The sequence below is a fragment of the Ammospiza nelsoni genome, chromosome 25, assembly GCF_027579445.1.
Source record: "Ammospiza nelsoni isolate bAmmNel1 chromosome 25, bAmmNel1.pri, whole genome shotgun sequence".
Classification (NCBI taxonomy): domain Eukaryota; kingdom Metazoa; phylum Chordata; class Aves; order Passeriformes; family Passerellidae; genus Ammospiza; species Ammospiza nelsoni.
The window spans coordinates 2,347,560-2,371,232 of NC_080657.1; the positions used below are offsets into that span (position 1 = coordinate 2,347,560).

The 23,673-nt window shown below is 54.7% G+C and overlaps 1 protein-coding gene across 1 annotated transcript; it reads left to right on the top strand.

Moving 5' to 3' along the window:
• Nucleotides 1-2,363: 2,363 nt before the first annotated feature.
• Nucleotides 2,364-22,633, top strand: COL9A2 (collagen type IX alpha 2 chain). Its single transcript, XM_059488867.1, has 32 exons — nucleotides 2,364-2,438; nucleotides 6,133-6,207; nucleotides 7,471-7,506; nucleotides 7,593-7,655; nucleotides 8,720-8,773; nucleotides 9,643-9,678; nucleotides 9,825-9,848; nucleotides 9,964-10,017; nucleotides 10,513-10,566; nucleotides 10,717-10,764; nucleotides 10,861-10,917; nucleotides 11,939-11,992; nucleotides 12,837-12,890; nucleotides 13,446-13,499; nucleotides 13,668-13,721; nucleotides 13,803-13,856; nucleotides 13,996-14,049; nucleotides 14,228-14,281; nucleotides 14,381-14,434; nucleotides 14,793-14,837; nucleotides 14,938-14,991; nucleotides 15,230-15,283; nucleotides 15,353-15,406; nucleotides 16,618-16,689; nucleotides 16,771-16,806; nucleotides 17,267-17,311; nucleotides 17,444-17,476; nucleotides 18,250-18,396; nucleotides 18,809-18,863; nucleotides 19,549-19,737; nucleotides 19,862-19,939; nucleotides 21,083-22,633. Exons 1-32 carry the CDS (start codon nucleotides 2,364-2,366, stop codon nucleotides 21,286-21,288), a joined length of 2,076 nt encoding a protein of 691 aa, XP_059344850.1. The 3' UTR covers nucleotides 21,289-22,633.
• Nucleotides 22,634-23,673: the final 1,040 nt, after the last annotated feature.

Below are 23,673 nucleotides of genomic sequence, written 5' to 3' on the forward strand. Positions count from 1 at the left end.
GCTCAGGGGGTTTTCTGCCAAAAAGCGGGGTGCAGAGATGCTGTATGTGGGGTTTTGGGGGGCTCAGGGGTGCTGGGATGCTGGGTGGGGGTCCAGGGATTTGGGGTTTTGCAGGCTCGGAAATGCTGGATAAGGGATTGGGGAGGACTCAGGGGTACAGAGGTGCTGTGTGTGGGGTTTGGGGGGCTCAGGGATGTTGGGTGAGGATTTTGGGGGACCCCGGGGTGCTGTCCCTTGGCCTGGAGAGGGACCTGGCAGTGCAGGAGAGAATTTCAGGACGGGCAGTAGCAGAAAAGCCTCGATAAAACGAGCAATGGCACCGACAGGAGACAGAAATCTGTCACTGAAGCGCTCTGAGAAAACAGCCGGAATTACATAATCCTCCCAAAAGTGACACTGGTGTCCCAGAAAGGGACAGCGCTGGGACACACGGGGGCACAGCAGGAGCATCCCAGCAGCGATCCTAAAGGAGATGCTCCCAAATGCTCCTTTTTTTTTTTTTTTTTTTTTTTGCCCCAAACCCCTCAGGTTTTGATGGAATCGCTTCCCTGTGAGGAAGAACGATCCAGGAGCGATCGCGGGGCATCCCCGGTGCCAACCGGGCCGTGCTGGGGTGGCCCCGTGCCCGGCGGGGAGGGTGCCCGGCCCCTGTGCCAGCCCAGAGCGCTGCCGAGCATCCCCCAGCGGCGATGGATGAATCAGCGGCGCTCTGTGGATGGGAGGAGGAGGAGGAGGAGGAGGAGGAGGAGGAGGAGGAGGAGGAGGGGGAAAGGGTCAAATGAATCATCCCGTGTTCTCTGGGAATGGGGGCGGCTGCTGGCGAAGGCGGGAACTGGGAATGGGGATGGGAAATGGGGATGGGGATGTGAGTGGGACATCCATCCCCCCACGGAACTGCCACTGTGACAGCCCCCTTCCCTTCCCTTCCCTTCCCTTCCCTTCCCTTCCCTTCCCTTCCCTTCCCTTCCCTTCCCTTCCCTTCCCTTCCCTTCCCTTCCCTTCCCTTCCCTTCCCTTCCCTTCCCTTCCCTTCCCTTCCCTTCCCTTCCCTTCCCTTCCCTTCCCTTCCCTTCCCTTCCCTTCCCTTCCCAAACCTTCCCAAACCTTCCCAAACCTTCCCAAACCTTCCCAAACCTTCCCTTCCCAAACCTTCCCAAACCTTCCCAAACCTTCCCAAACCTTCCCAAACCTTCCCTGGGGACATCCCGAGGGTGACAATTGGGGCAGGAATTCCTCTGGGGGTGGCAGGAGCTGGTTCCCAGTGCTGTCCCCACGTCACATGCAGCGACATCGCCCGGTGGCGCTGGGATGGTGCCGTGATGGGGACACCGTGGGGACATCCTGGGACAGCCTGGCCGGGCTGTCCCTGGCAGCAGCTCCTGAGTTCGTCCCTGTCCTGTTCCAGCCTCTTATCAGTGCCAAACTGTGTCCCCGTTGTGGCAAATTATGTCACCATCGTGCCAAACTTTGTCACCACCGTGCCAAATTCTGCCACCACCATGCCAAACTCTGTCACCACTGTGCCAAACTGTCCCCACCATGCCAAACTCTGTCCCCATTTTGCCAATTCCTGTCCCCATCGTGCCAAATTGTCACCACCGTGCCAAAACCTATCCTCCTCGTGCCAATTCCTGTCTCCATTTTGCCAATTCCTGTCCCCACCATGCCAAACTCTGTAGCCATTGTGCCGAATTCTGTCCCCATTTTGCCAAATTTTGTCACCACCGTGCTAAATCCTGTCCCCATCGTGCTAAATCCTGTCCCCATCCTGCCAAACTGTCCCCATCATGCCAAATCCCGTCCCCATCATGCCAAACTCTGTTACCACCATGCCAAACTGTCCCCATCGTGCCAAACTCTGTCCCCATTTTGCCAATTCCTGTCCCTATTCTGCCAAACTCCGTCCCCATCGTGCCAAACTCTGTCCCCAGTGTGCCAATTCCTGTCCTCATCATGCCAAATTTTGTCACCATTGTGCCAAATCCTGTCACCGCTGTGTCAAATTCTGTCACCACCGTGCCAAACTCTGTCCCCATCGTGCCAAATCCCGTCCCCACCATGCCAAACTCTGTCCCCATCGTGCCAAATCCCGTCCCCACCATGCCAAACTCTGTCCCCATCCTGTCAAACTCTGTCTCCATCCAGCCCAGAATCGCCACGGCTCTCACCTGAGAGGGGCGGGGACCTGCCCTCCTCCCACTGCTCCATATTCATGAGCCCCTTCCTCCTCCTCCTCCTCCTCCTCCTCCTCGCCCGGCCCTCCCGGTGTCCCGGAGCGCTGCGAGCCGGCGCTCGCTCGGTGCCCGCCGCGCTCGGTGCCCGCCGCGCTCGGTGCCAGCCCCGCTCGGTGCCAGCCCCGCTGCCATGGCCCGTGCCACCACGCTGGTGTCGCAGCTCTGGCTCCTGCTCCAAGCCTCCTGCCTCTGCCTGGCCCAGCTCGTAAGTGCCGCGCTCCATTCCCGGGCTGGAGATGGGGATGGAGATGAGGATGGAGATGAGGATGGAGCAGGGATGAAGCAGGGGATGGAGAAGGGGGTGAAGATGGGATTGCAGGGGGGACATTCCCCATCTCCGCTCCCTCGCAGTGCTGAGCCCTTTGGGTTTATTCCCCCAGAACTTTCCCCTTGTTTTTCCTTCCTGGGAAGGTGGGAACAGGCACAGCCCCCACCCGCCAGAGATCTCTCCGTGCAGACTTTAAATTAACTTTGCTAAACCATTTTAGTTTGATTTCCCCCCCTGGAGCAGCAGTGGGGGGCTTTGTCTTCCCTACTGGTTATTTTTTCTGCTCCTGCTTTCCTGGGATGTGCTGCAAATCCGTTCTGAGCAGGGCTGGGGATCTCTGACGCTCTTGGGGTGATCTCAGGGCTCCATGGGGGATGTTGGGGGTCCCCAGACACCTCCGACCTTCCAGACACCTCTCAGTGCAGACTTGGAAAATAACTTGGAAAATCAGTTTGATTTTCCCCCTGGAGCAGCAGTGCGGGGCTCTGTGCTTCCCACTTTCTGGGATTTTTCTGGGGAATTTTCTCCTGCTTTCCTGGGATGGGCTGCAGACCCGTTCTGAGCAGGGCTGGGGGTCTCTGGCGCTCCTGGGGTGGTCTCAGGGCTCCATGGGGATGTGGGGGGGTCCCATGGACTCTCCAGGCTCACCCAAGGGCAGGAGAAAATGGATCTGGAAAAATGGAAGGTGAGCCCTGCAGAGGGGCAGGCAGTGGGATTCCAGCTGGGAAAACTCTCCTTGTCTTATAGCTGCAAAAAATCAGATTTTAGACGTTTGGGGGAATTTTTCCATGTGGTTCATTGTCTTATAGCTGCAAAAAATATCAGATTTTAGAGGTTTTGGGGAATTTTTCCATGTGGTTCATTGTCTTATAGCTGCAAAAAAAAAATCAGGGTTTAGAGGTTTTGGGGAATTTTTCCATGTGGTTCCTTGTCTTATAGCTGCAAAAAAAAAAAATCAGGGTTTAGAGGTTTTGGGGAATTTTTCCATGTGGTTCCTTGTCTTATAGCTGCAAAAAAAAAAATCAGGGTTTAGAGGTTTTGGGGAATTTTTCCATGTGGTTCCTTGTCTTATAGCTGCAAAAAATCAGGTTTTAGACGTTTGGGGGAATTTTTCCATGTGGTTCCTTGTCTTATAGCTGCAAAAAAAAAAAAATCAGGGTTTAGAGGTTTTGGGGAATTTTTCATGTAGTTCCTGAGCTGCCTGTTGCAAACTGGGGGACAACTCCTTCCTAAAGCCCCCTGGGGTCCCCATGGGTTTGTGAGGGCAGGGGATGGAGCAGGGGGGATGTGGGAATTTTGGGAACAAGGAACCCTTTGGAATTCATTCCTTGGGCAGCACAAAGGTGCCATTCAGGGGAGGCCCCAGGAATGGGCTCAGGGATTGATCCAAGGTGGAGCTGGGGCTCCTCTTTCTGTACATGAACCAGCAGCACCTCTCACCCCTATAGATTTACATCGATTCCTTATATTTATACTAATTCCTACATTTATTCCTTCTATTTATATTAATTTTTTTAAATTAATTTGAGCTTCAGGAGTGCAGCCCAGCCGCCATTTACTCCCCATTTCCAGGCACACCAAGGCTTCAGTGTTCAGCTCTGGAATCTCTTCCCCCCGAACTCCCTGTTAGGATAACAGAGGTTTCTTTGCCGAGTCCTGTGCAAACCTCAAAGGCAGGAGCAGCCTCTGGGAGCTTCCCTGAATGGAGCTTTTGTCTGGAGCCCGGGAGCAGAGCCAGCCTGGCCCAGGGAGAGCTCTCACGCAGGGGCTGGGGGTCCCCACCTCGTCCTGGGGGTGAATCCTGACAGGGCTCCCAGAAATCCCAATCTGAGATAAAAAGGGGTCTTGGAAATGCTGCTGTCACCCCATGGACACCCTGATCTGGGAGTGGTAGGAAAGGGGGGACAGAGATGGGGTAGAAATGCTTGGAGATTCTGCTCCATCCAGGCAGGAGTAGCGAGGAAGGAGGAAGGAGAAATGGGGTAAAAATTTCATCCCATGGAGATCCCGCTCCATGGGGGCAGGAGATCTTTGGATAGCAGGGAAAGATGGAGGAGAAATGGGGTAAAAATGTCATCCCATGGAGATCTTGCTCCAGCAGGGCAGGAGATTGTTGGACAGTGGGGAACAAGAGAGCAGAAATGGGGTAAAAATGTCATCCCATGGAGATCTTGCTCCATCAGGGCAGGAGATCCTTGGGCACCAGGAAAAGAGGGAGCAGAAATGGGGTAAAAATGTCATCCCATGGAGATCTTGCTCCATCAGGGCAGGAGATCCTTGGGCACCAGGAAAAGAGGGAGCAGAAATGGGGTAAAAATGTCATTCCATGGATTTCCTGCTCCATCAGGGCAGGAGATCCTTGGACAGCAGGGAACAAGAGAGCAGAAATGGGGTAAAAATGTCATCCCATGGAGATCCCACCCCATGGGGACAGGAGATCTTTGGACATCAGGGAAAGAGGGAGCAGAAATGGGGTCAAAATTTCATCTCGTGGAGATCCTGCTCTGTTGGGGCAAGAGATCCTTGAACAGCATGGAACAAAAGAGCAGAGATGGGGTAAAAATTTTATCCCGTGGAGATCCTGCTCTGTTGGGGCAGGAGATCCTCGGGCACCAGGAAAAAAGAGAGCAGAGATGGGGTAAAATTTCATCCCATGGAGTTCCTGCTCCATCAAGGCAGGAGATGCTTGTATACCAGGGGAAGGGGGAGCAGAAACAGGGTAAAAATTTCATCCCATGGAGATCCCTCCTCCTTTGGGGCAGGAGATCCTCAGATACCAGGGAAAGAGGGAGCAGAAATGGGGTAAAAATTTAAGCCCATGGAGATCCTGCTCTGTTGGGGCAGGAGATCCTTGGATACCAGGGAAAGAGGGAGCAGAAATAGAGTAAAAATTTCATCCAATGGAGATCCCACTCCATGGGGGCAGGAGATCTCTGGATATCAGGGAAAGATGGAGCAGAGGTGGGGTAAAAATTTCATCCCATGGAGATCCTGCTCCATCAGGGCAGGAGATCCTCAGATACCAAGGAAAGAGAGAGCAGAAATGGGGTAAAAATGTAATCCCATGGAGTTCCTGCTCCATCAGGGCAGGAGATCCTTGGACACCAGGGAAAGAGGGAGCAGAAATGGGGTAAAAGTTTCATCCTGTGGAGTTCCTGCTCTGTTGGGGCAGGAGATCGTTGGATACCAGGGAAAGAGAGAACAGAGATGGGGTAAAAGTTTCATCCCATGGAGATCCCTCCTCCTTTGGGGCAGGAGATCCTTGGACACCAGGGAAAGATGGAGCAGAAACGGGGTAAAAATTTCATCCCATGGAGATCCTGCTCTGTCAGGGCAGGAGATCTTGGGCACCAGGGACAGAGGAAGGAGGGGTAAAAACGCTGCCACCACCCCATGGAGACCCCGCTCTGTTCCCCATGGACACCAGAGCAGGGGATGGGAGAAATGGGATAGAAACCGGGCAGGGAGTGAGGAGCTGGAGGTGCCAGGGGGAGAAATCCTGCATTGCCCCATCCACAGGAGGGGCAGAGCTCTGATCCCTCGGGGTGTCTCCATCCCATCTCCCTGCAATTGGATTCCCAGCACATCTCGGGGTCCTTCCTGACGTGGATCCCATCCCTTTTCCCCACAGCGAGGGCCACCAGGAGAGCCTGGCCCACGAGGGCCCCCTGGTCCCCCAGGAGTGCCAGGAGCTGATGGCATCGATGTGAGTGAGCAGGAACCTGTGGGAGGGAGGGAGGGAGGGGACACGGAGCACAAAAGGGACATTGTGAGTGGCACAGGGCCGGGGGTGCCTCTCCGTGCTGTTCCCACTCCTGATTTAGGGCACAGAGAGCAGCCCCAGCTCGGTTTGGTGCTGCACCCCAAATCCAGCTGCATCCTCAGCTGGGGAATTGGGGGTGCGATTGGTTTTTGGGGGATGATTGGGGCAGGGAGCACCCCAGAGGTGCCCACTGAGCTCCAAAAGGAATTTTGGGTGGGATTGGTTTTTGGGGAATTGGGGACGGGGAGGTTGAGGTGTACTGGGGGATGGTTGGGGCAGGGAGCACCCCAGAGGTGAGAGGGAGACCTGGTAGGGGGACAGGGATGTCCCAGTGGGGTTCTGCAGAGGGATTTGGGGGGGATTGGGGCTCAGGATCCTCCACGGGTTGTGGGATGGGGGCCCGAACAGAGGGGAGCCCTGTGAGGCAGCAGAAAGTGCCCTTTCTCCAGGATGTGGTGTTATTTTAGTGTTATTTATACCCAGAGCAGCCACAGCGCTTCAGAAACGCCAGAACAACCCTCACAAAACCCCAGAACAACCCTCACAAAAATCCAGTAAAACCCTCACAAAAATCCAGTAAAACCCTCACAAAATCCCACTTCACAAACCCCATCAAACCCCTCACAAAAACCCAGCAGAACCCTCGCAAAATCCCACTAGAAACCCCACAAAAGCCCCCTCAGAAACCCCATCAAACCCTCCCAAAATCCCAGTAAAACCCTCACAAACCCAATAAAACCCTCACAAAATCCTAGTACAACCTTCACCAATTCCCCCTCCCAAAATGCCAAAAAACCCTCACAAAACCCCAACAAAACCCCCACAAACCCCCAAAACCCCTAACAAACCCCAATAAAACGCTCACAAAACCCTAGTACAACCTTCACCAATTCCCCCTCACAAAACCCCAGCTCAACCCTCCCAAAACCCCAAAAAACCCTCCCAAACCTCAATAAAACCCTCACAAAATCCCCAATAAAAACCCCACAAAACCCCCCAAAAAAACCTCAAAAACCCCAGAAAACCCTTGAAAAACCCTACTAAAACTGTCATAAACCCCAAAAAACCCAACCCACTTTCCCAACCCCGGCCCCATCCTGCCCTGCCTGTGGGATCCAGCAGTCCCAGGAGCAGGGCAGGGATTGGGGTCCCCAGGTTGGGCTCTTTGGGGTTCCCCATCCCTTTCCCACCTCTCCCTTTCCCCAGGGTGACAAAGGCCCTGTAGGATCTGCCGGCTCCCCGGTGAGTACCCACCCCATCCCTCAGTAGGATCCTGCTCCTTCCATGGGGCTTTCTTCCCACCTAATCCCAATTTTTCATTTTTCCAGGGTGTCAAGGGTGACCCTGGAGCCCCTGGCCCGGATGGACCCCCAGGAAAGCCTGGAATTGATGTGAGAACTGTCCCCTGTCCCCTCGTGTCTGTGGGGTCACAGCAAGCTGCTCCTGTCCCCAGGGTCTGCCCCACATCAAAATGTGCCCAAATCCCTTGGGACAGGAGCTGGAAGCACTTTGGGAATCCCAAATGAGCTCGGGAAGAGCTTTTGATGCCCTTTTCCACCTTTAGGATCACAGCAGGGCTCAGGAAGAGCTTTTGGCACTGCTGCCCACTTTGGGAATCCCAAAAGAGCTTCTGGCACTCCTGCCCACTTTGGGGATCCCAAAAGAGCTTCTGTCACCCCATCCCAAATTGGGATTCCAAAAGAATTTGGGAATCCCAGAAGAGCTTGGGAATTGCTTCTTCCACCCCCTTCCACCTTGGGGATCCCAGAAGAGCTTGGGAATTGCTTCTTCTACTCCCTCTCACATTGGGAATCCCAAAAGAGTTTCTGCCACTCCTTTCCACATTGGGAATCCTAAAAGAGCTTCTGCCATCCCTTCCCACCTTGGGAATCCCAAAAAAAACCTTGGGAATTGTTTCTGCCATCCCCTCCCACCTTGGGGATCCCAAAAGAGCTTCTGCCACTCCTGCCCACATTGGGAACCCCAAAAGAGCTTGGGAGTTGCTTTTTCCACCCCTTCCCACCTTTGGAATCCCAGCAGAGCTCCTCTTGTTTCCTCCAGGATAAATCTGAAGTGTCCCCCACTGTCTCCACTTTCTGGGCACCCATGAGGTGGCACTGGTGACTTTGCCATTGTCCCCTCCCTGGCACAGCCTGGCAGAGGTGGTGGCAGGAAGGGGACGGAGCTGCCACCCCACCCTGGCTGTCCCCAGGTCCCCTGGGGGTGTGATGGGTGCCTGGGGAGGTTCCTGCCCCATCCCAGGGGTAAAACCAGGGTCAGGGATGGGTGGAGCTGCCCACGTGTCCCTGCCAGGGCTGGGGGTGCCCAGGGGTGTGTGGGGGTCCCTGCAGGGCGTCCCTGTGCTGTGAAATTCCTGATGGATCCAACCCAGCAAGAATTCCTGGCTGGAGAGGAGGAGGAGTGGGAATAACTCGCGGGGTCTCTTCCCTTGCAGGGCCTGACGGGAGCCAAAGGGGAGCCAGGACCCACTGGCAGGCCGGGAACCAAAGTGAGTGAGGGGCAGCCCCGGGCTCCTCATCCCAGGATCCCTCATTCCCAAATTCCCACCTTCCCAAATTCCCACCTTCCCAAATTCCCACCTCTCCAATGATCCCACCTTCCCAACTTCCAACCTTCCTAAATTTCCACTTTCCCAATTTTCCACCTTTCCAAATTCCCACCTTTCCAAGGATCCCACCTTTCCAGCTTTCCCAAATTTCCACCTTCCCAAATTTCCACCTTTCCAAATCCCTGCTTTCCAGAATTTCTACCTTCCCAAGCTCTCTCATTCCCAGGCTCCCACCTTCCCAAATTCCAACGTTTCCAAAGTCCCAAGCTCCCTCATTCCCATGCTCCCAACTTCCCAAGTTCCCACCTTCCCAAATTCCCATTTCCCCAATTTTCCACCTTTCCAAGGATCCCACCTTCCCAATTTCCAACCTTCCCGAATTTCCACCTTACTAATTTCCCACTTTTCCCAATTCCCACCTTCCCAAGCTCCCTCATTCCCAGGCTCCCACCTTCTCAGGCTTCCACCTTCCCAAATTTCCACCTTCCCAAATTTCCACCTTTTCAAGGATTCCAACTTCCCAATTTCCCACCTTTCCAAGAATCCCACCTTCCCAAATGTCCACGTTTCCAATTTCCCACCTTCCCAAAGATCCCACCTTCCCAAGTTTCCACCTTTCCAAGGATCCCACCTTCCCCCCCAGCCCCATTCTGGGCCCATCCCCATCACTCTGGAAAGGATCCATGGATGCAGGAACTCCCTGGTGGAATTTCTGGCCCCGAGGCTGCACCCAGGGAGGGGGAATTGGAGCAGCTGCCAGAGCAGATCCTCCTTTTCCAGCTCCTGACTCTCCTCTTGTGTCCTGGCAGGGCCAGCCCGGACTCCCAGGGCCACCAGGGCTCCCTGTGAGTATCTGCTGCTCCCATGGGTGGGGTGGGCACCCCCCAAGTCCCATCCTTGGTGGTGGGGTGGGAATTGCTGTCCTTGAAACAGGAATTCTGGAGGATTTGGGGAATTTGAAACAATTATAATTTTGGTTTTTTTGTCACAGGGTCCTTCACTGCCAGGACCTCCTGTAAGTGCCACATGGGGTTGGGATGGAATTGTGCAGGAGGAGCTCAAAGCTCGGAGGGCAGGAATCAGGATGGGGCCTCTCTCATTCCATGAATTTCTCTCCCTTTCTCCCTAAGGGGCTTCCAGGCCAGGTTGGACTTCCTGGGGAGATCGGAGTGTTGGGACCCAAGGTGAGGAGTCAGGAGGGGACAGGGAGGAACTTCCCCACCTTGGAACTTCCCCTCCTTCCACCAGGAGCTGCTTCTGTGTCCTCCAGGGCTCCTGGGATGATCCTGAAACGTGGGAATGGAGGTTCCCTGGGTGCCATCACCCTGGGCATGTCCCCATTCCTGTGCCCTCCAGAGCTCCTGGGATGATCCTGAAACGTGGGAATGGAAATTCCCTGGGTGCCATCACCCGGGCATGTCCCCATTCCTGTGCCCTCCAGAGCTCCTGGGATGATCCTGAAATGTGGGAATGGAGGTTCCCTGGGTGCCATCACCCGGGCATGTCCCCATTCCTGTGCCCTCCAGGGCTCCTGGGATGATCAGGGATGATCCTGAAACATGGGAATGGACATTCCCTTGGTGCCATGACCCTGGGCATGTCCCCATTCCTGCTGGGACATCCTGGCTCTCCACCTCCCCTCCTCATCCCAAATTCTCTTTCCTGGCCTTCCTTCCTAGGGTGACCCCGGACCCGACGGCCCAAGGGGTCCCCCAGGCCCTCCAGGGAAACCTGTGAGTATCCCCCAGGAGGGAGAAGCTTCCCCAGGCTCATCCTGGGGATTGGGGCTGGAATTTGGGCTCTGGCTCTCCCCTCCCACCCCACTCCTTGTTTCCTGCTCCTGATGCAAAATCCTGGAGTTCTGATGGTTTCCTTCCCTGCAGGGACTTCCAGGACACCTCCAAGGCGTGGAAGGCAGCGCTGATTTCCTGGTGAGAGCTGCCATCACCTTGTCCCCCACTGTGTCCCCTCTTCCTGGCCTTCTCCAGGTCATTTCCAACTCATCCTTGTCCTTCCTCTCCTCCCAGTGTCCCACCAGCTGCCCCCCAGGTCCCAAAGGCCCCCAGGGACTGCAGGGACTGAAGGTAAGGAAGTCCTGGAGATGCCATGGCGGGGAAAAACAGGAATTGTCACCTCCAGGATCCTTCTCTGGATCTCTGGAGTAGCAGGACAGGGAGGCCTGGAGGAAAGGTCCTGTGCGTCCCCAGCCCCTTCCTGGGGGTGGCACCCTGTGCCAAAGCCCCAACCCCAGCTCAGGATGTCACCTGTGGGATTCTGAATGTCCCCGCTGGGATTTTGAACCCATTCCATGTCACCTGTGGGATTCTGAACCTCCCCAATGTCCCCAGTGGGATTTTGAGCCCATTCCATGTCACCTGTGGGACTCTGAACCCTCCCAATATGTTCCCAGTGGGATTTTGAGCCCATTCCATGTCACCTGTGGGACTCTGAACCCCCCCAAAAATGTCCTCAGTGGGATGTCCCCACTCATCAATGTCACCAGTAGAATTCTGAGCTCCCCATTGTCACCTGTGGGATTCTGAAATCCCCTCAATGTCCCTATTGGGATTTTGAGCCCCTCAATGTCCCCAGTGGCATTCTGAAGCCCCTCAATGTCCCCATTGGGATTCTGAACCTGTTCCATGTCCCCAGTGGGATTCTGAGCTCCCCAATGTCATCTGTAGGATTGTGAACCCCCCACCCCCAAAATGTTCCTATTGGAATTCTGAGTTCCTCAATGTCCCTATTGGGATTTTGAGTCCCCCAATGTCACCTGTGGGATTCTGAACCTGTTCCATGTCCCCAGTGGGATTGTGAGCCCCCCAATGTCACCTATGGGATTCTGAAGCCCCTCAAAGTCACCATTGGGATTCTGAGTCCCACAATGTCCCCATTGGGATTCCGAGCCCCTCAATGCCCCTATTGGGATTTTGAGTCCCCCAATGTCCCCAGTGGGATTCTGAGCCCCACCAGGTCCCCAGCAAGCACCCCAGGGTGGGATGTGGTGGCAGAGGGGGCTGTGTGGGACGTGGCCACCAGGATGGTGCCACCACCCTGCAGCTGTGCCAGGGATTTTCCTCACGGATTTTCTCTCTCCCCACTCAGGGACACAGAGGCCGCCCTGGTGCCCTCGGAGAGCCTGGAAAGCAGGGAGAGCCGGTGAGTGCCCCAGCAGATCCCAGAGGGATCCCAGCTGGACCCCCACCAGATCTCAGCCAGATAGCAGCAGGATCTCAGGAAGATCCTCTCAAGATCTCAGCTAGATACCAGCAAGATCTCCACCAGATCCCAGCCAAATCTCACATGGATCCCAGTAGGATCCCAGCTGGATCTCAGTAGGATTTCAGCAGGATCTCAGCAGGATTTCAGCCAAATCCTAGCCAGATCCCAGCAGGATCTCTGTAGGATATCAGCAGAATCTCAGCAGATCCCAGCCAAATCCCAGATGGATCCCAGCTGAATCTCAACTGGATCCCAGTATGATTTCAGCAGGATCTCAGCCAAATCCTGCCCAGATCACAGCAGGATCACAACCAGATCCCTGCAGGATCCCCACCAGATCTCAGGAGGATCCCAGCAGGATCCCAGGAGGATCTCAGCATGATCCCCACCACATCCCAGCAGGATCCCTGCCGGGTCTCAGCAGGATCCCAGCAGAATCCCCACCAGATCCCAGCCAGATCCCTGCAGGATCCCCACCAGATCTCAGCAGGATCCCAGGAGGATCTCAGCTGTATCTCAGCTGGATCCCAGCAGGATCCAAGTGTGGTGGTCCCTGTGGGGCTGGACCCAGGGAAGGAGTTTTGGGAAGGGAAATGAAGAAGGAAGAAAAGAGGAAAATGAAAAATGTGGGAATGGGAGACCAGGGTGGCCTTCCCAGGGTGGTTCCTGGGCAGGGCCACCTGTCCCCATCCCCTGCTGGGTGCCAGGTGGGTGCTGTGGTGTCCCCAGGCTGCTTTGTGTCCCCTCTCCCTCCAACATTCCCTTTTCTCTCCATTCCCAGGGCCCCAAGGGGGACGTTGGTGCCTCTGGAGAACAAGGAGTCCCAGGCCCTCCGGTAAATCCTTCATTCCTCTTTTCCTCTGTCCCCCAAGTGCTGCAGGATCTGGGGGTGGCCTCTTTGTCCTTGTCCCCAGACACCAGGGAGGTGACACCAGCCTGTCCCTGCTGAAGCAAAGCCTCCATCCCATCCCTCTCCCAGCCATGGATGCCACCACCTCTCCCTCTGCAGAGCTCCATGGGCACCTGGGCTGTTCCCAGGATAATTTGGGATAAATCCCTGCTGTCCCCTGAGTCCCCCTTGCCTCGGGGGGAATTAAAGCCACAGGAATTCTCAGAGCACTTTGAAGATGAAAAACAATTACTGGGCTGAGCCCTGCAGGCCAGGAAAGGGCAAAACTGCTTTCAAGCCAAGAGCTGTGGCCCAGGGACGTGGCTGCAGTTTGGAGTTATGGAATTGACAGCTGGAAAAGCACCTGCTGGGGGCTCTGGAGTTAGGAGGGACTGGAATTCCTCGTGTTTGGATTCCCGGTGTTGGGTTTTGCTGTAATTGCTGCTTCCCCCTGGGTTGGTTTTTTTCCCAGCTGAATTTGCTTTGTTTCCTTCCCTGCAGGGACCTCAGGGCCTCAGGGGGTACCCTGGCATGGCAGGACCCAAAGGGGAGACGGTGAGTGCAGGTGGCATCCCCTGGCTCCAGGCTCCAGATGCCACCGAGATCATTCCCAGTATCATCATCATCATCATCATCATCATCATCACCCCTCCATGCTGGGCCGTCTCAGGGGTGCAGGGATGGGTTGGGGTGGGAATTGACCTTTCCGTGCTCTCATTCCAGGGCCCTGCTGGCTACAAGGGCATGGTTGGGAGCATTGGAGCCGCTGGGAGGCCGGTGGGTGTCCCCTCCCTCAGCCCTGCCTGCTCTGGGCTCCCACTTTGCCCTGCTCAGTCCTTGTGTTCCTCTCTCCTCCAGGGCAGGGAAGGCCCCAAGGGACCGCCTGGGAGCCCTGGTGACAAGGGAGAGCTGGTAGGTGACACCCCCAGTGCCAGTGTCCCCTTTTCCCCAGCTTGGCACTGTTCCCTCGGTGCCCTCGAGGGGCATCTCCAGCTCCCAGTTCTGTCCCCTGCACCAGCAGGACACTGACACTTGTCCCCTCCTGCTCTAGGGTGGCCGTGGCATCAGGGGACCCCAGGGTGACATCGGCCCCAAGGGGGAGAATGTGAGTACAGCTGGTGGCACCTGTGCCCTGCCCATCCCTGGCTGTGCCATCGTGTGTCCTTGTCCCCTCCAGCACACGCACCTGGAATGGTCCTTTCCCTCCCCACGTTTTCTTGTCCCCACCGTGAGCCTTTGAGTCCCTTCAAGGTGTCCCATGAGTGGCTCTTGTCCCTTTTCAGGGTCTGCCAGGCATTGATGGCAAGGATGGCACCCCAGGGATCCCAGGAGTGAAGGTGAGGGAATGCCACCCGTGGGAAAAACGGGAATGGCAAAGGGAACAATGTCCCTTGTGGGCACCCCATTCCTGGTGACACCCCCTCTGTCCCTCGCAGGGTGGCACGGGACAGGCCGGACGCCCGGGAACGCCGGGACACCGGGGACAAGCTGTGAGTGAGGGACCCACCAGGCTGTCCCCTGAGCGGTGACAGCCCTTTGCCAGGGGTGCCAGGGCCAGCACCCTGTGAGGACATTGAGCTGTGCCAGGGGTGACACCCTGTGCCAGGGCCAGCACCCCGAGGGGACACTGAGCTGTGCCAGGGGTGACACCCTGTGCCAGGGCCAGCACCCCGAGGGGACATTGAGCTGTGCCCAGGAGTGTCACTCTGTGCCAGGGCCAGCACCCCAGGGGGACACTGAGCTGTGCCAGGCCAGCACCCCGAGGGGACACTGAGCTGTGCCCAGGGGTGACAGCCCGAGGGGACACTGAGCTGTGCCCAGGGGTTGATCCCAGCTTTGTTCCCTTAGGGATTGCCAGGCCAGCCAGGAAGCAAAGGTGGCCCAGGTGACAAGGTGGGTGACGCCTCTGAGCATCCACCCCGCGGCTTTTGTCCCTTTCCTGTCCCCCTGTCCCCCCCTGTCCCCTCTGACCCCCGTCTCTCTCCCTTCACAGGGTGAATCAGGTCCTCGGGGCCACCCCGGTGCCACCGGTGCCCCAGGGCAGCTTGTAAGTACCGAGATGTCGCCGTGTCCCTCCCGGGGACAGCCTCGGGGCTCAGCTCTCTCTTTTTCCCTTTTATTTCCCGTTTCCTGCGAGCTCAAAGCAGAATCGGGCACTTCGTTGCCACCCTGCTCCTGCCACCACCCTGGTGACAAGGACAGGGCCACCCCTGCCTCGGGGAAGGACAAGGAGCACACCACGCCCGTCGATCCCATTTCTGCGGGATTTTCTCTCCCGTTTTTAGGGTGAGCCCGGACCTCGGGGTGAGCAGGGCCCGCAGGGTGTCCCCGGGCCGAAGGTGAGTTGGGGACACCGCGGGGGGTGGCAGTGCCAGGAGGGGTGGCCCTGACTCCGCTCCTTCCCGCAGGGTGACAGGGGCGAGCGTGGCCTCGTGGGACCTCCGGGAGAGCAGGGCAGAGCGGTGAGTTGTCCCCAGAGCCGGTGAGTTGTCCCCAAAGCTGGGCTGGGTGGGACACAGGGAATGCTCTGAGTTGTCCTCAAAGCCGGTGAATTGTCCCCAAAGCTGGGCTGAGACACGGGAGACGCTCTGAGTTGTCCCCAAAGCCAGTGAGTTGTCCCCAAAGTTGGGCTGGGACATGGGGGATGCTCTGAATTGTCCCAAAAGCCGGTGAGTTTTCCCCAAAGTTGGGCTGGGACATGGGAGATGCTCTGAGATGTCCCCAGGGAGGAGCTGGGACATGCAACAGGCTCTGAGTTGTCCCCAAAGCCACTCTGGGACACAGGGAATGCTCTGAGTTGTCCCCAAAGCCACTCTGGGACACGGGGGATGCTCTGAATTGTCCCCAAAGCTGCTCTGGGACACGGGGGATGCTCTGAGTTGTCCCCAAAGCTGCGCTGGGACATGGGGAACGTTCTGAGTTGTCCCTAAAGCCACTCTGGGACATGGGGAATGCTCTGAATTGTCCCCAAAGCCGGTGAATTGTCCCCAAAGCTGGGCTGGGACATGAGAGTTACTCTGAATTGTCCCCAAAGCTGGGCTGGGACATGGGACATGCTCTGAATTGTCCCCAAATCCAGGCTGGGACACAGGAGATGCTCTGCGATGTGCCCAGAGAGGAGCTGGGACATGGGACAGGCTCTCAGTTGTCCCCAAAGCCACTCTGGGACATGGGAGATGCTCTCAGCTGTCCCCAAATCCAGGCTGGCACACAGGGGACACTCAGCCCGGGATGTGGGATTCCAAGCCTGGCTTTGGGATCAGTGGGGCACAGCCAGACCTCCCCCTTTGATCTGGGGTCAGTCCCATGCCTGCCCTGCTGCTGGGGGATTAGGGAATAGCTCAGGGATTAACGGGACCCCAGCTGGGACAGGAATTTCCTCCCATCCCAGGAGAGCCCAGGCCCAGGCCCTCTCCTGCACTGGAAAAACAGCAACAATCTGATTTTTGGTGCTTTTCCTCTGGACAGGAATCCATCCATGGAAAATCACTGCTCTGGGCATGGATTCTCCATGGTTTTGTGCCCTGTGTCCCCTCAGAGCTGGGATTTAGGGAAGGTTGGACACTGGAGGATGAGGAGCTGCACCTCAATGCCTTGGGGATGATTCCCTGATGGGTAAAAATCTTCCCATTGTCTCCTCTCACTCATTTTCCCATATTCCTTGGATTTCCAGGGTCCAAAGGGTGAGCAGGGCCCACCAGGCATTCCAGGACCACAAGGCTTGCCTGGAGTCAAAGGAGACAAGGTGACAGCTCTGGGGACAGCAGGGTGGCTTCGAGGGGACGCTGCTCTGAGCTGGGCTGATCCCACTTTTTCCTTTTCCCAGGGCTCTCCAGGGAAAACCGGCCCCAAAGGCAGCACTGTGAGTTCATCCCAGGCTGGGATTAAAAGAGCTGGGATTAACAGAGCTGGGTTTAACAGAGCTGGGTTAACAGAGCTGGGTTAACAGAGCTGGGTTTAACAGAGCTGGGTTAACAGAGCTGGGTTAACAGAGCTGGGTTTAACAGAGCTGGGTTAACAGAGCTGGGTTAACAGAGCTGGGATTAACAGAGCTGGGTTAACAGAGCTGGGTTAGCAGAGCTGGGTTAACAGAGCTGGGATTAACAGAGCTGGGTTTAACAGAGTTGGGATTAACAGAGCTGGGATTAACAGAGCTGGGTAACAGAGCTGGGTTTAACAGAGCTGGGTTAACAGAGCTGGGTAACAGAGCTGGGTTTAACAGAGCTGGGTTTAACAGAGCTGGGTTTAACACTGGCTCCAGGCACTTTCTCTGTGAATTTCCCCTTTGGGAATGTTCCCTTCTCTCCTTGCCTTTCCTTTAGGGAGATCCAGGTGTCCACGGCCTGGCAGGGCTCAAGGGAGAGAAGGTGAGTGTTTCTAGAAGATTCTTGGAATGCTGGTGGATCCCTTGCCATGCTGGGGGATCCTGCCTGGCATTAAATCCCAACCCTAAATCCCTGCTGTGTCCTCATCGCCTTTTCTGTGTCCTCTGTCCCCAGGGGGAGTCAGGAGAGCCAGGACCCAAAGGACAGGTGAGTGATGGGGAATTTGGGACCGAGGGGACCCCAAAACTTGGGAGGATTTGTGGGATCCTCAGCTGGGTCTTCCCTGCTGATGTGCTGGGGGAATATTTTCCCTGGAGATGGGAACCAGTGACCATGATCAGCCCTGGATTCAGGCTCAGCTCCTCCTTGGGGTTAAACCCTGGATTCAGGCTCGGTTCTGGGCTCAGCACCAGGTTCAGGCTCAGCCCTGTTTTGGGATCCAGTGCTGGATTCAGCCTCAGCTCCATTTTGGGATCCAGCCCTAGATTCAAGTTCAGCTCAAATTTTTGGGATCCAACCCTGGATTCAGCCCCAGCCCCAATTTCTGGGATCCAGGCCTTGATTCAGCCCCAGCCCTATATGGAATCCAGCCCCAATTTTTGGGATCCAACCCTGGATTCAGCCCCAGCCCCATTTGGGATCCAGCCCTGGATTCAACTCCAGCCCCATTTGGGATACAGCTCCAATTTTTGGGATCCAACCCTGGATTCAACTCCAGCCCCATTTGGGATCCAGCCCTGGATTCAACTCCAGCCCCATTTGGGATCCAGCCCCAGTTTTTGAGATTCAGCCCTGGGTTCAGCCCCAGCCCCATCTGGGATCCAGCCCCAATTTTTGGGATCCAGCCTGGGTTCACGCCCAGCCCAGTTTGGGACCCAGCCCTGCCCGTGCTTTTTGAGACATTTTGGGCTCTCGGGGTGCACCCCCATGCTCAACACAGCCTGAGCCCCTCATGCCCCTCTCTCTCCATCCCTCCTCAGCAAGGCATCCAGGGAGAGCTCGGCTTTCCCGGCCCCTCGGGGGATGCAGGAGCGCCGGGAATTCGGGGCTATCCCGGCCCGCCCGGCCCGCGGGGGCTGGTGGGGGAGCGCGGAGTGCCAGGAATGCCGGGCCCGAGGGGCACAGCCGTGAGTATCCCGATCCTACAAACCTCCTCACCCTCCCTGCTCGGCAGGAATTGCCTCTGCTTCCCACCCAGCTCCTCTGGGAACACGCTGCTGTTCCACTCAGGAGATGGGATCCTGCTTTGCTGGGGAGGAATTCTGTCTTTCCACTGTGTATGACATCCAAAACCTGTCCCTATATAAATTAGCCAGCAGAAGGGATTTGCAGGGTTGGGATTTTTCCCTAAAAATCTCAATTTGGACTCCAATGTCATGAGGGGATGCATGGAGTGAGCTGAGCGTGGAGTACTTGGGACAGAACAGAGAAAGCAGGGTGGGAAGGTGACCTGTGATGCAGGGAGGGGATGGGGATTGGGATTTGGGCTGGGAAGGGCTCTGTGAGGGGACAAAAGGAGCGAAATTCCCTTCCTGGCAGGGCCGGGACGCTGGGGACCAGCACATCGTGGACGTGGTGCTGAAGATGCTGCAAGGTGAGGGCGGAACGGGACCGCCACACCCCATGGATCCCACGGATCTCTTCCCATGGATCCCTTTTCATGGATCCCACCTCATGGATCCAGTGGATCCCATCCCATGGATCCCATGTGGATCTCTTCCTATAGATCCCACCCTATGGATCCCATTGTTCCCATCCCATGGATCTCTTCCTATGGATTCCATCCCATGAATCCCACCCCATGGATCCTGTGGAATCCCCTCCCCATGGATCTCACCCTATGGATCCCATCCCATGGGTCCCATCCCATGGATCCCATGAATCCCATGGATCCCGTGGATCCCACCCCATGAATCCTATGGATCCCACCCCATGGATCCCATCCCATGGATCTCTTCCTATGGATCACATCCCATGGATACCACCCCATGGATCCTGTGGAATCCCCTCCCCATGGACCTCACCCTATCAATCCCATCCCATGGATTCCATGGTTCCCATCCCATGGATCCCATCCCACGGGTCCCATCCCATGGATCCCATGGATCCCACCCCATGAATCCTATGGATCCCACCCCATGGATCTCTTCCTATGGATCCCACCCCATGGATCCCATCCTATGGATCCCACCCCATGGATCCCACCCTATGGATCCCATGGATCCCACCCCGTGGATCCCACCCTGTGGATCCCATCCCGGCACCTCTTTGCCCCACAGAGCAGCTGGCAGAGGTGGCCGTGAGTGCCAAGAGAGCCGCCCTGGGTGGGGTCGGGGCCATGGGACCCCCCGGTCCCCCCGGCCCCCCAGGGCCACCCGGTGATCAGGGACCCCACGGCCCCATGGGACCCCGAGGTGTCCCCGGAATCTTGGGAGCTGCCGGGCAGATCGGCAATGTCGGACCCAAAGGTGGGTGGTGGTGACATGGTGCCGGGTGCAAACCCTCCTGGGGTGGCACTGCCATGTTTGTCCCCATCCCTGATCACCCATCCAGGGTTGCCATGGAGTCCTTCCCTCCTTTTTGTACCCACAGGGAAGAGAGGAGAGAAGGGCGAGCGGGGAGAGGTTGGCCGTGGCCACCCGGGAATGCCAGGTCCTCCAGGGATCCCAGGTGAGACCAGGTGTCCCCAGGTGGCCTTTGTCACCTTGGGGTGATGAGCCCAGCGGTGGCTGGGGACCTTCTGATCCATCCCACAAAACCTGCCCAGGTTCATCCACAAAACATGCCCAGGTTCATCCCATAAATGTGCCCAAATCCATCCCACAAAAACTGCCCAGGTTCATCCCACAAAACCTTCTCAGATTTATCCCACAAAATTTGCACAGGTTCATCCCACAAAAACTGCCCAGGCTCATCCTGTAAATCTGCTCAAGTTTATTCCATAAAACCTGCCCAGGATCCTTCCACAAAACAGGCCCAAGTTCATTCCATAAAACCTGCACAAGCTCTTCCCACAAAGCCTCAACTTCATCCCTATTTTTCAGAGAAAAGTCCCTATTATTGCTCAGGGGAAAAAAATTCCCTATTTCTGAGGGGAAAAAACCCTATTTCTCAGGGGAAAACCCCTATTTCTGAGGGAAAAAAAACTATTTCTCAGGGAAAAATCCCTATTATTTCTCAGGGGAAAATAATCCCTATTATTTCTGAGGGAAAATCCCTATTTCTCAGGGAAAAAATTCCCTATTTCTCAGAGAAAAATTCCTATTATTTCTCAGGGAAAAAACGCTGTATTTCTGAGGGAAAACCCCTATTTCTCATAGAAAAATACCTATTATTTCTCAGAGAAAAATCCCTATTATTTCTGAGGAGAAAATCTCTATTTCTGAGGGAAAAATCCCTAATTCTGAAGGGAAAAAGAAATTCCTATTTCTCAGGGAAAAACCCTATTTCTCGGGGAAAAATCCCTATTATTTCTCAGGGGAAAAAAAATCCCTATTATTTCTGAGGGGAAATCCCTGATTCTGAGGGAAAAAAAAAAATCCCTATTATTTCTCAAGGAAAAATCCTTATTATTTCTGAGGAGAAAACCCCTATTTCTCAGGAAAAATTCCTATTATTTCTGAGGGAAAACCTCCTATTTCTGAGGGGGAAATCCCTATTGCTCGGGGAAAAATCCATATTTCTGAGGGAAAAAAATCCATATTTTTGAGGGGAAAATCCCTATTTCTGAGGGGAAACACCCTATTTCTCAGGTAAAACCCATCTCATCTTGATTCTCAGCACCCCACCCACCCCACCCCGTTGCCTTTCCAGGTCTCCCGGGCATCCCCGGCCACGCTGTGGACGGCAAGGCGGGCGAGCGGGGCCAGCCAGGCTCCCCGGGCGAGGCGGGCCGGCCGGGGCTGCCGGGGCCCGCGGGCCTGCCCGGCTTCTGCGAGCCCGCCGCCTGCCTGGCAGCCTCGGCCTACGCGGCCGCCCGCCTCACGGAGCCGGGCAGCGTCAAGGGCCCCTCGTTCTGAGCGATTCCCCGTGAAAATCCCTTCCCAAAGTGACCACAACACTGCAATCCCGCAGGGAGAAGTTTCCGCGCTTTCCCGCTTCTGGTGTGAGGGTGGAGGCGGGGGAAAAAAACACAGCCGTAAATTGTTAATTTTGGGACCTGATTTTCTTTTACACGGTTCTGGCAGCATAAAAAAAAAATCTTATAGTGGGTATAAATTTTATTTAAATACACTTTAGGGTTGCTCCGTTCTGGGCAATTTCCTAAGGAAAATCCCTTCCCAAAGTGACCACAACGCTGCAATCCCACAAGGAGAAGCTGCCGCACTTTCCTGGTTCTGGTGTGAGGGTGGACAGCAGGGAAAACACAGTCTTAAATTGTTAATTTTGGGACTTGATTTTTTTTACTCAGTTCTGGCAGCATCAATTCTATTTAACTATAGGGTTCCTCTGTGCTGCCCCTCATTCTGAGTAATTCCCTCATGAAAATCCCTTCCAAAAATGACCAGAACGCTGCGAGAAGCGGCCTCACATTCCCGGTTCTGGCATGAGGGTGGACAGCAGGGAAAAACACAGCCCTAAAATTATAATTTCTGGACTTGATTTTTTTTTACTCAGTTCTGGCAGTATAAATTTTATTTAAATACACTTTAGGGTTTCTCTGTCCTGCCCCTTGTTCTGTGCAATTCCCTCATGAAAATCCCTTCCCAAAGTGAACACAGTGCTGCGTAAAGCTCCTGCATTTTCCTGTTTCTGGGGTGAGGGTGGACACAGGGAAAACACAGCCCTAAAATGTTAATTTTGGGAATAACCCCAAATTTGGGACATAATTTTCTTTTACAGAGGTCTGGCAGCATAAAAAATCTTAGAGTGGGCATAAATTTTATTTCAAGGGGAGAAGCTTCTGCACTTTCCTGGTTTTGGGGTGAGGAAAAACACAGCCCTAAAATGTTAATTTTGGGACTTGATTTTTTTTTTTACACAGTTCTGGCAGCATAAATTTTATTTAAATACACTTTAGGGTTCCTCTGTGCTGCCAGAATCTGTAAAGGGGTCTTTATGTAAACCAGAATCAGGGCCTCTAATCCTGTTTCCATCCATGGGGTTTCAAATCTGCTCCTGGCACCCTTTCCCAAAAAAACAAAAAAAAAAATTGGAACAAATTTTATAATTCCCTGTGATGTTTGAAGGAGCTGGTGGAAATTCCATTTTTAACCTTCCCTTTTCTTTTTTAAATTGGAAATTTTTAAGCCCCACCCCCAAAACCAAAATCATGGTTTGATTATTTAACAGAATTCCCAGCTCCAACTTGGTCACTCCCAGAGCTGTAAATCTTTGTAAAATAGGGATATTTTATAATTGTGATGAGGAAAACACTAACTTTTGGAAAAATGGACAATAAAACCAAGCTGGATTCTTAATAACTGGAATGATATGTGGATTTCTTTGGATTTAAGCAAGGCTGTGGTGGGGTGCAGAATTTTGAGGGTAGAAGTTGACATAAAATTAGTAGAATGGCTTCTGAGGTAGTATTGGAAACAGAAAAGTTTTAATAAAAGGTAAAATAAAGTTTTTTCAGATAAAAACTGAGCTAGGGGCAAGAGGTTTTTAGTCTTACTAAAACACTCTATAAAAGCAATTATTTCCTTTGTTCTCTTCTTTATCTAGTGAATTATTTAGGTTAGGCTTTTTAGTCTCTGTCTAATTAGACGGCCCTAAGTTTAAAGTCTCAAAAGTTCTATAAAGTGTCTTTATTCCCATTGGGAAAAAAATTCCCATTTTCCGACCCCTCGGGGAATCCCGCTCCAGCTGTGCCGCACATCTGGGCCACATCCCAGCTCTTCCTGCCTTTTCTCCCCACGAGAGGGAGCTGCCAGCCCGTGGAATTGGCTCTTCCAGCCTGAGATATTCCCGAAAAACGCGGATTTCCTTCTGGAAGGGGCTGGAGCATCCCTCGGCGCCGGGCTGAGGGGGGAAAAGGGGGAATTCCCTTCCTTTGACCCCTTCCTGCTTCTGGGATGGACATGGAAGGGCTGGAAGCTGAGTTTTGGTCCTGGAACATAAAAAAGCCACTTCCAGGTGGGATCAAGGCTGAGTTTTGGTCCTAGAACATTAAAAAGCCACTTCTAGGTGGGATCAGGGCTGAGTTTTGGTCCTGGGACAGGAAAAAAACACTTCCAGGTGGGATCAGGGGTCGAGTTTTGGTCCTGGAGCAGGGAAAAGCCACTTCCAGGTGGGATCAGGGGCTGAATTTGGGTCCTGGGACAGGGAAAAGTCATTTCCAGGTGGGATCAGGGCAGACTTTTGGTTCTGCAGCAGGAAAAAGCCACTTCCAGGAAGGATCAGGGGCTGGGTTTTTGTTCTGGAATAGGGAAAAGCCACTTAAGGAAGGATCAGGGGCTGAG

What these genes read in the sequence shown, in the direction of transcription:
- COL9A2 (XM_059488867.1), top strand. Translation starts at nt 2,364, where the DNA reads ATGGCCCGTGCCACCACGCTGGTGTCGCAGCTCTGGCTCCTGCTCCAA. An exon ending in AGGGACTGCAGGGACTGAAG is followed by an intron (nt 10,918 to 11,938) that starts GTAAGGAAGTCC and finishes CTCCCCACTCAG; the next exon opens with GGACACAGAGGCCGCCCTGG. An exon ending in CGGGAGAGCAGGGCAGAGCG is followed by an intron (nt 15,407 to 16,617) that starts GTGAGTTGTCCC and finishes TTGGATTTCCAG; the next exon opens with GGTCCAAAGGGTGAGCAGGG.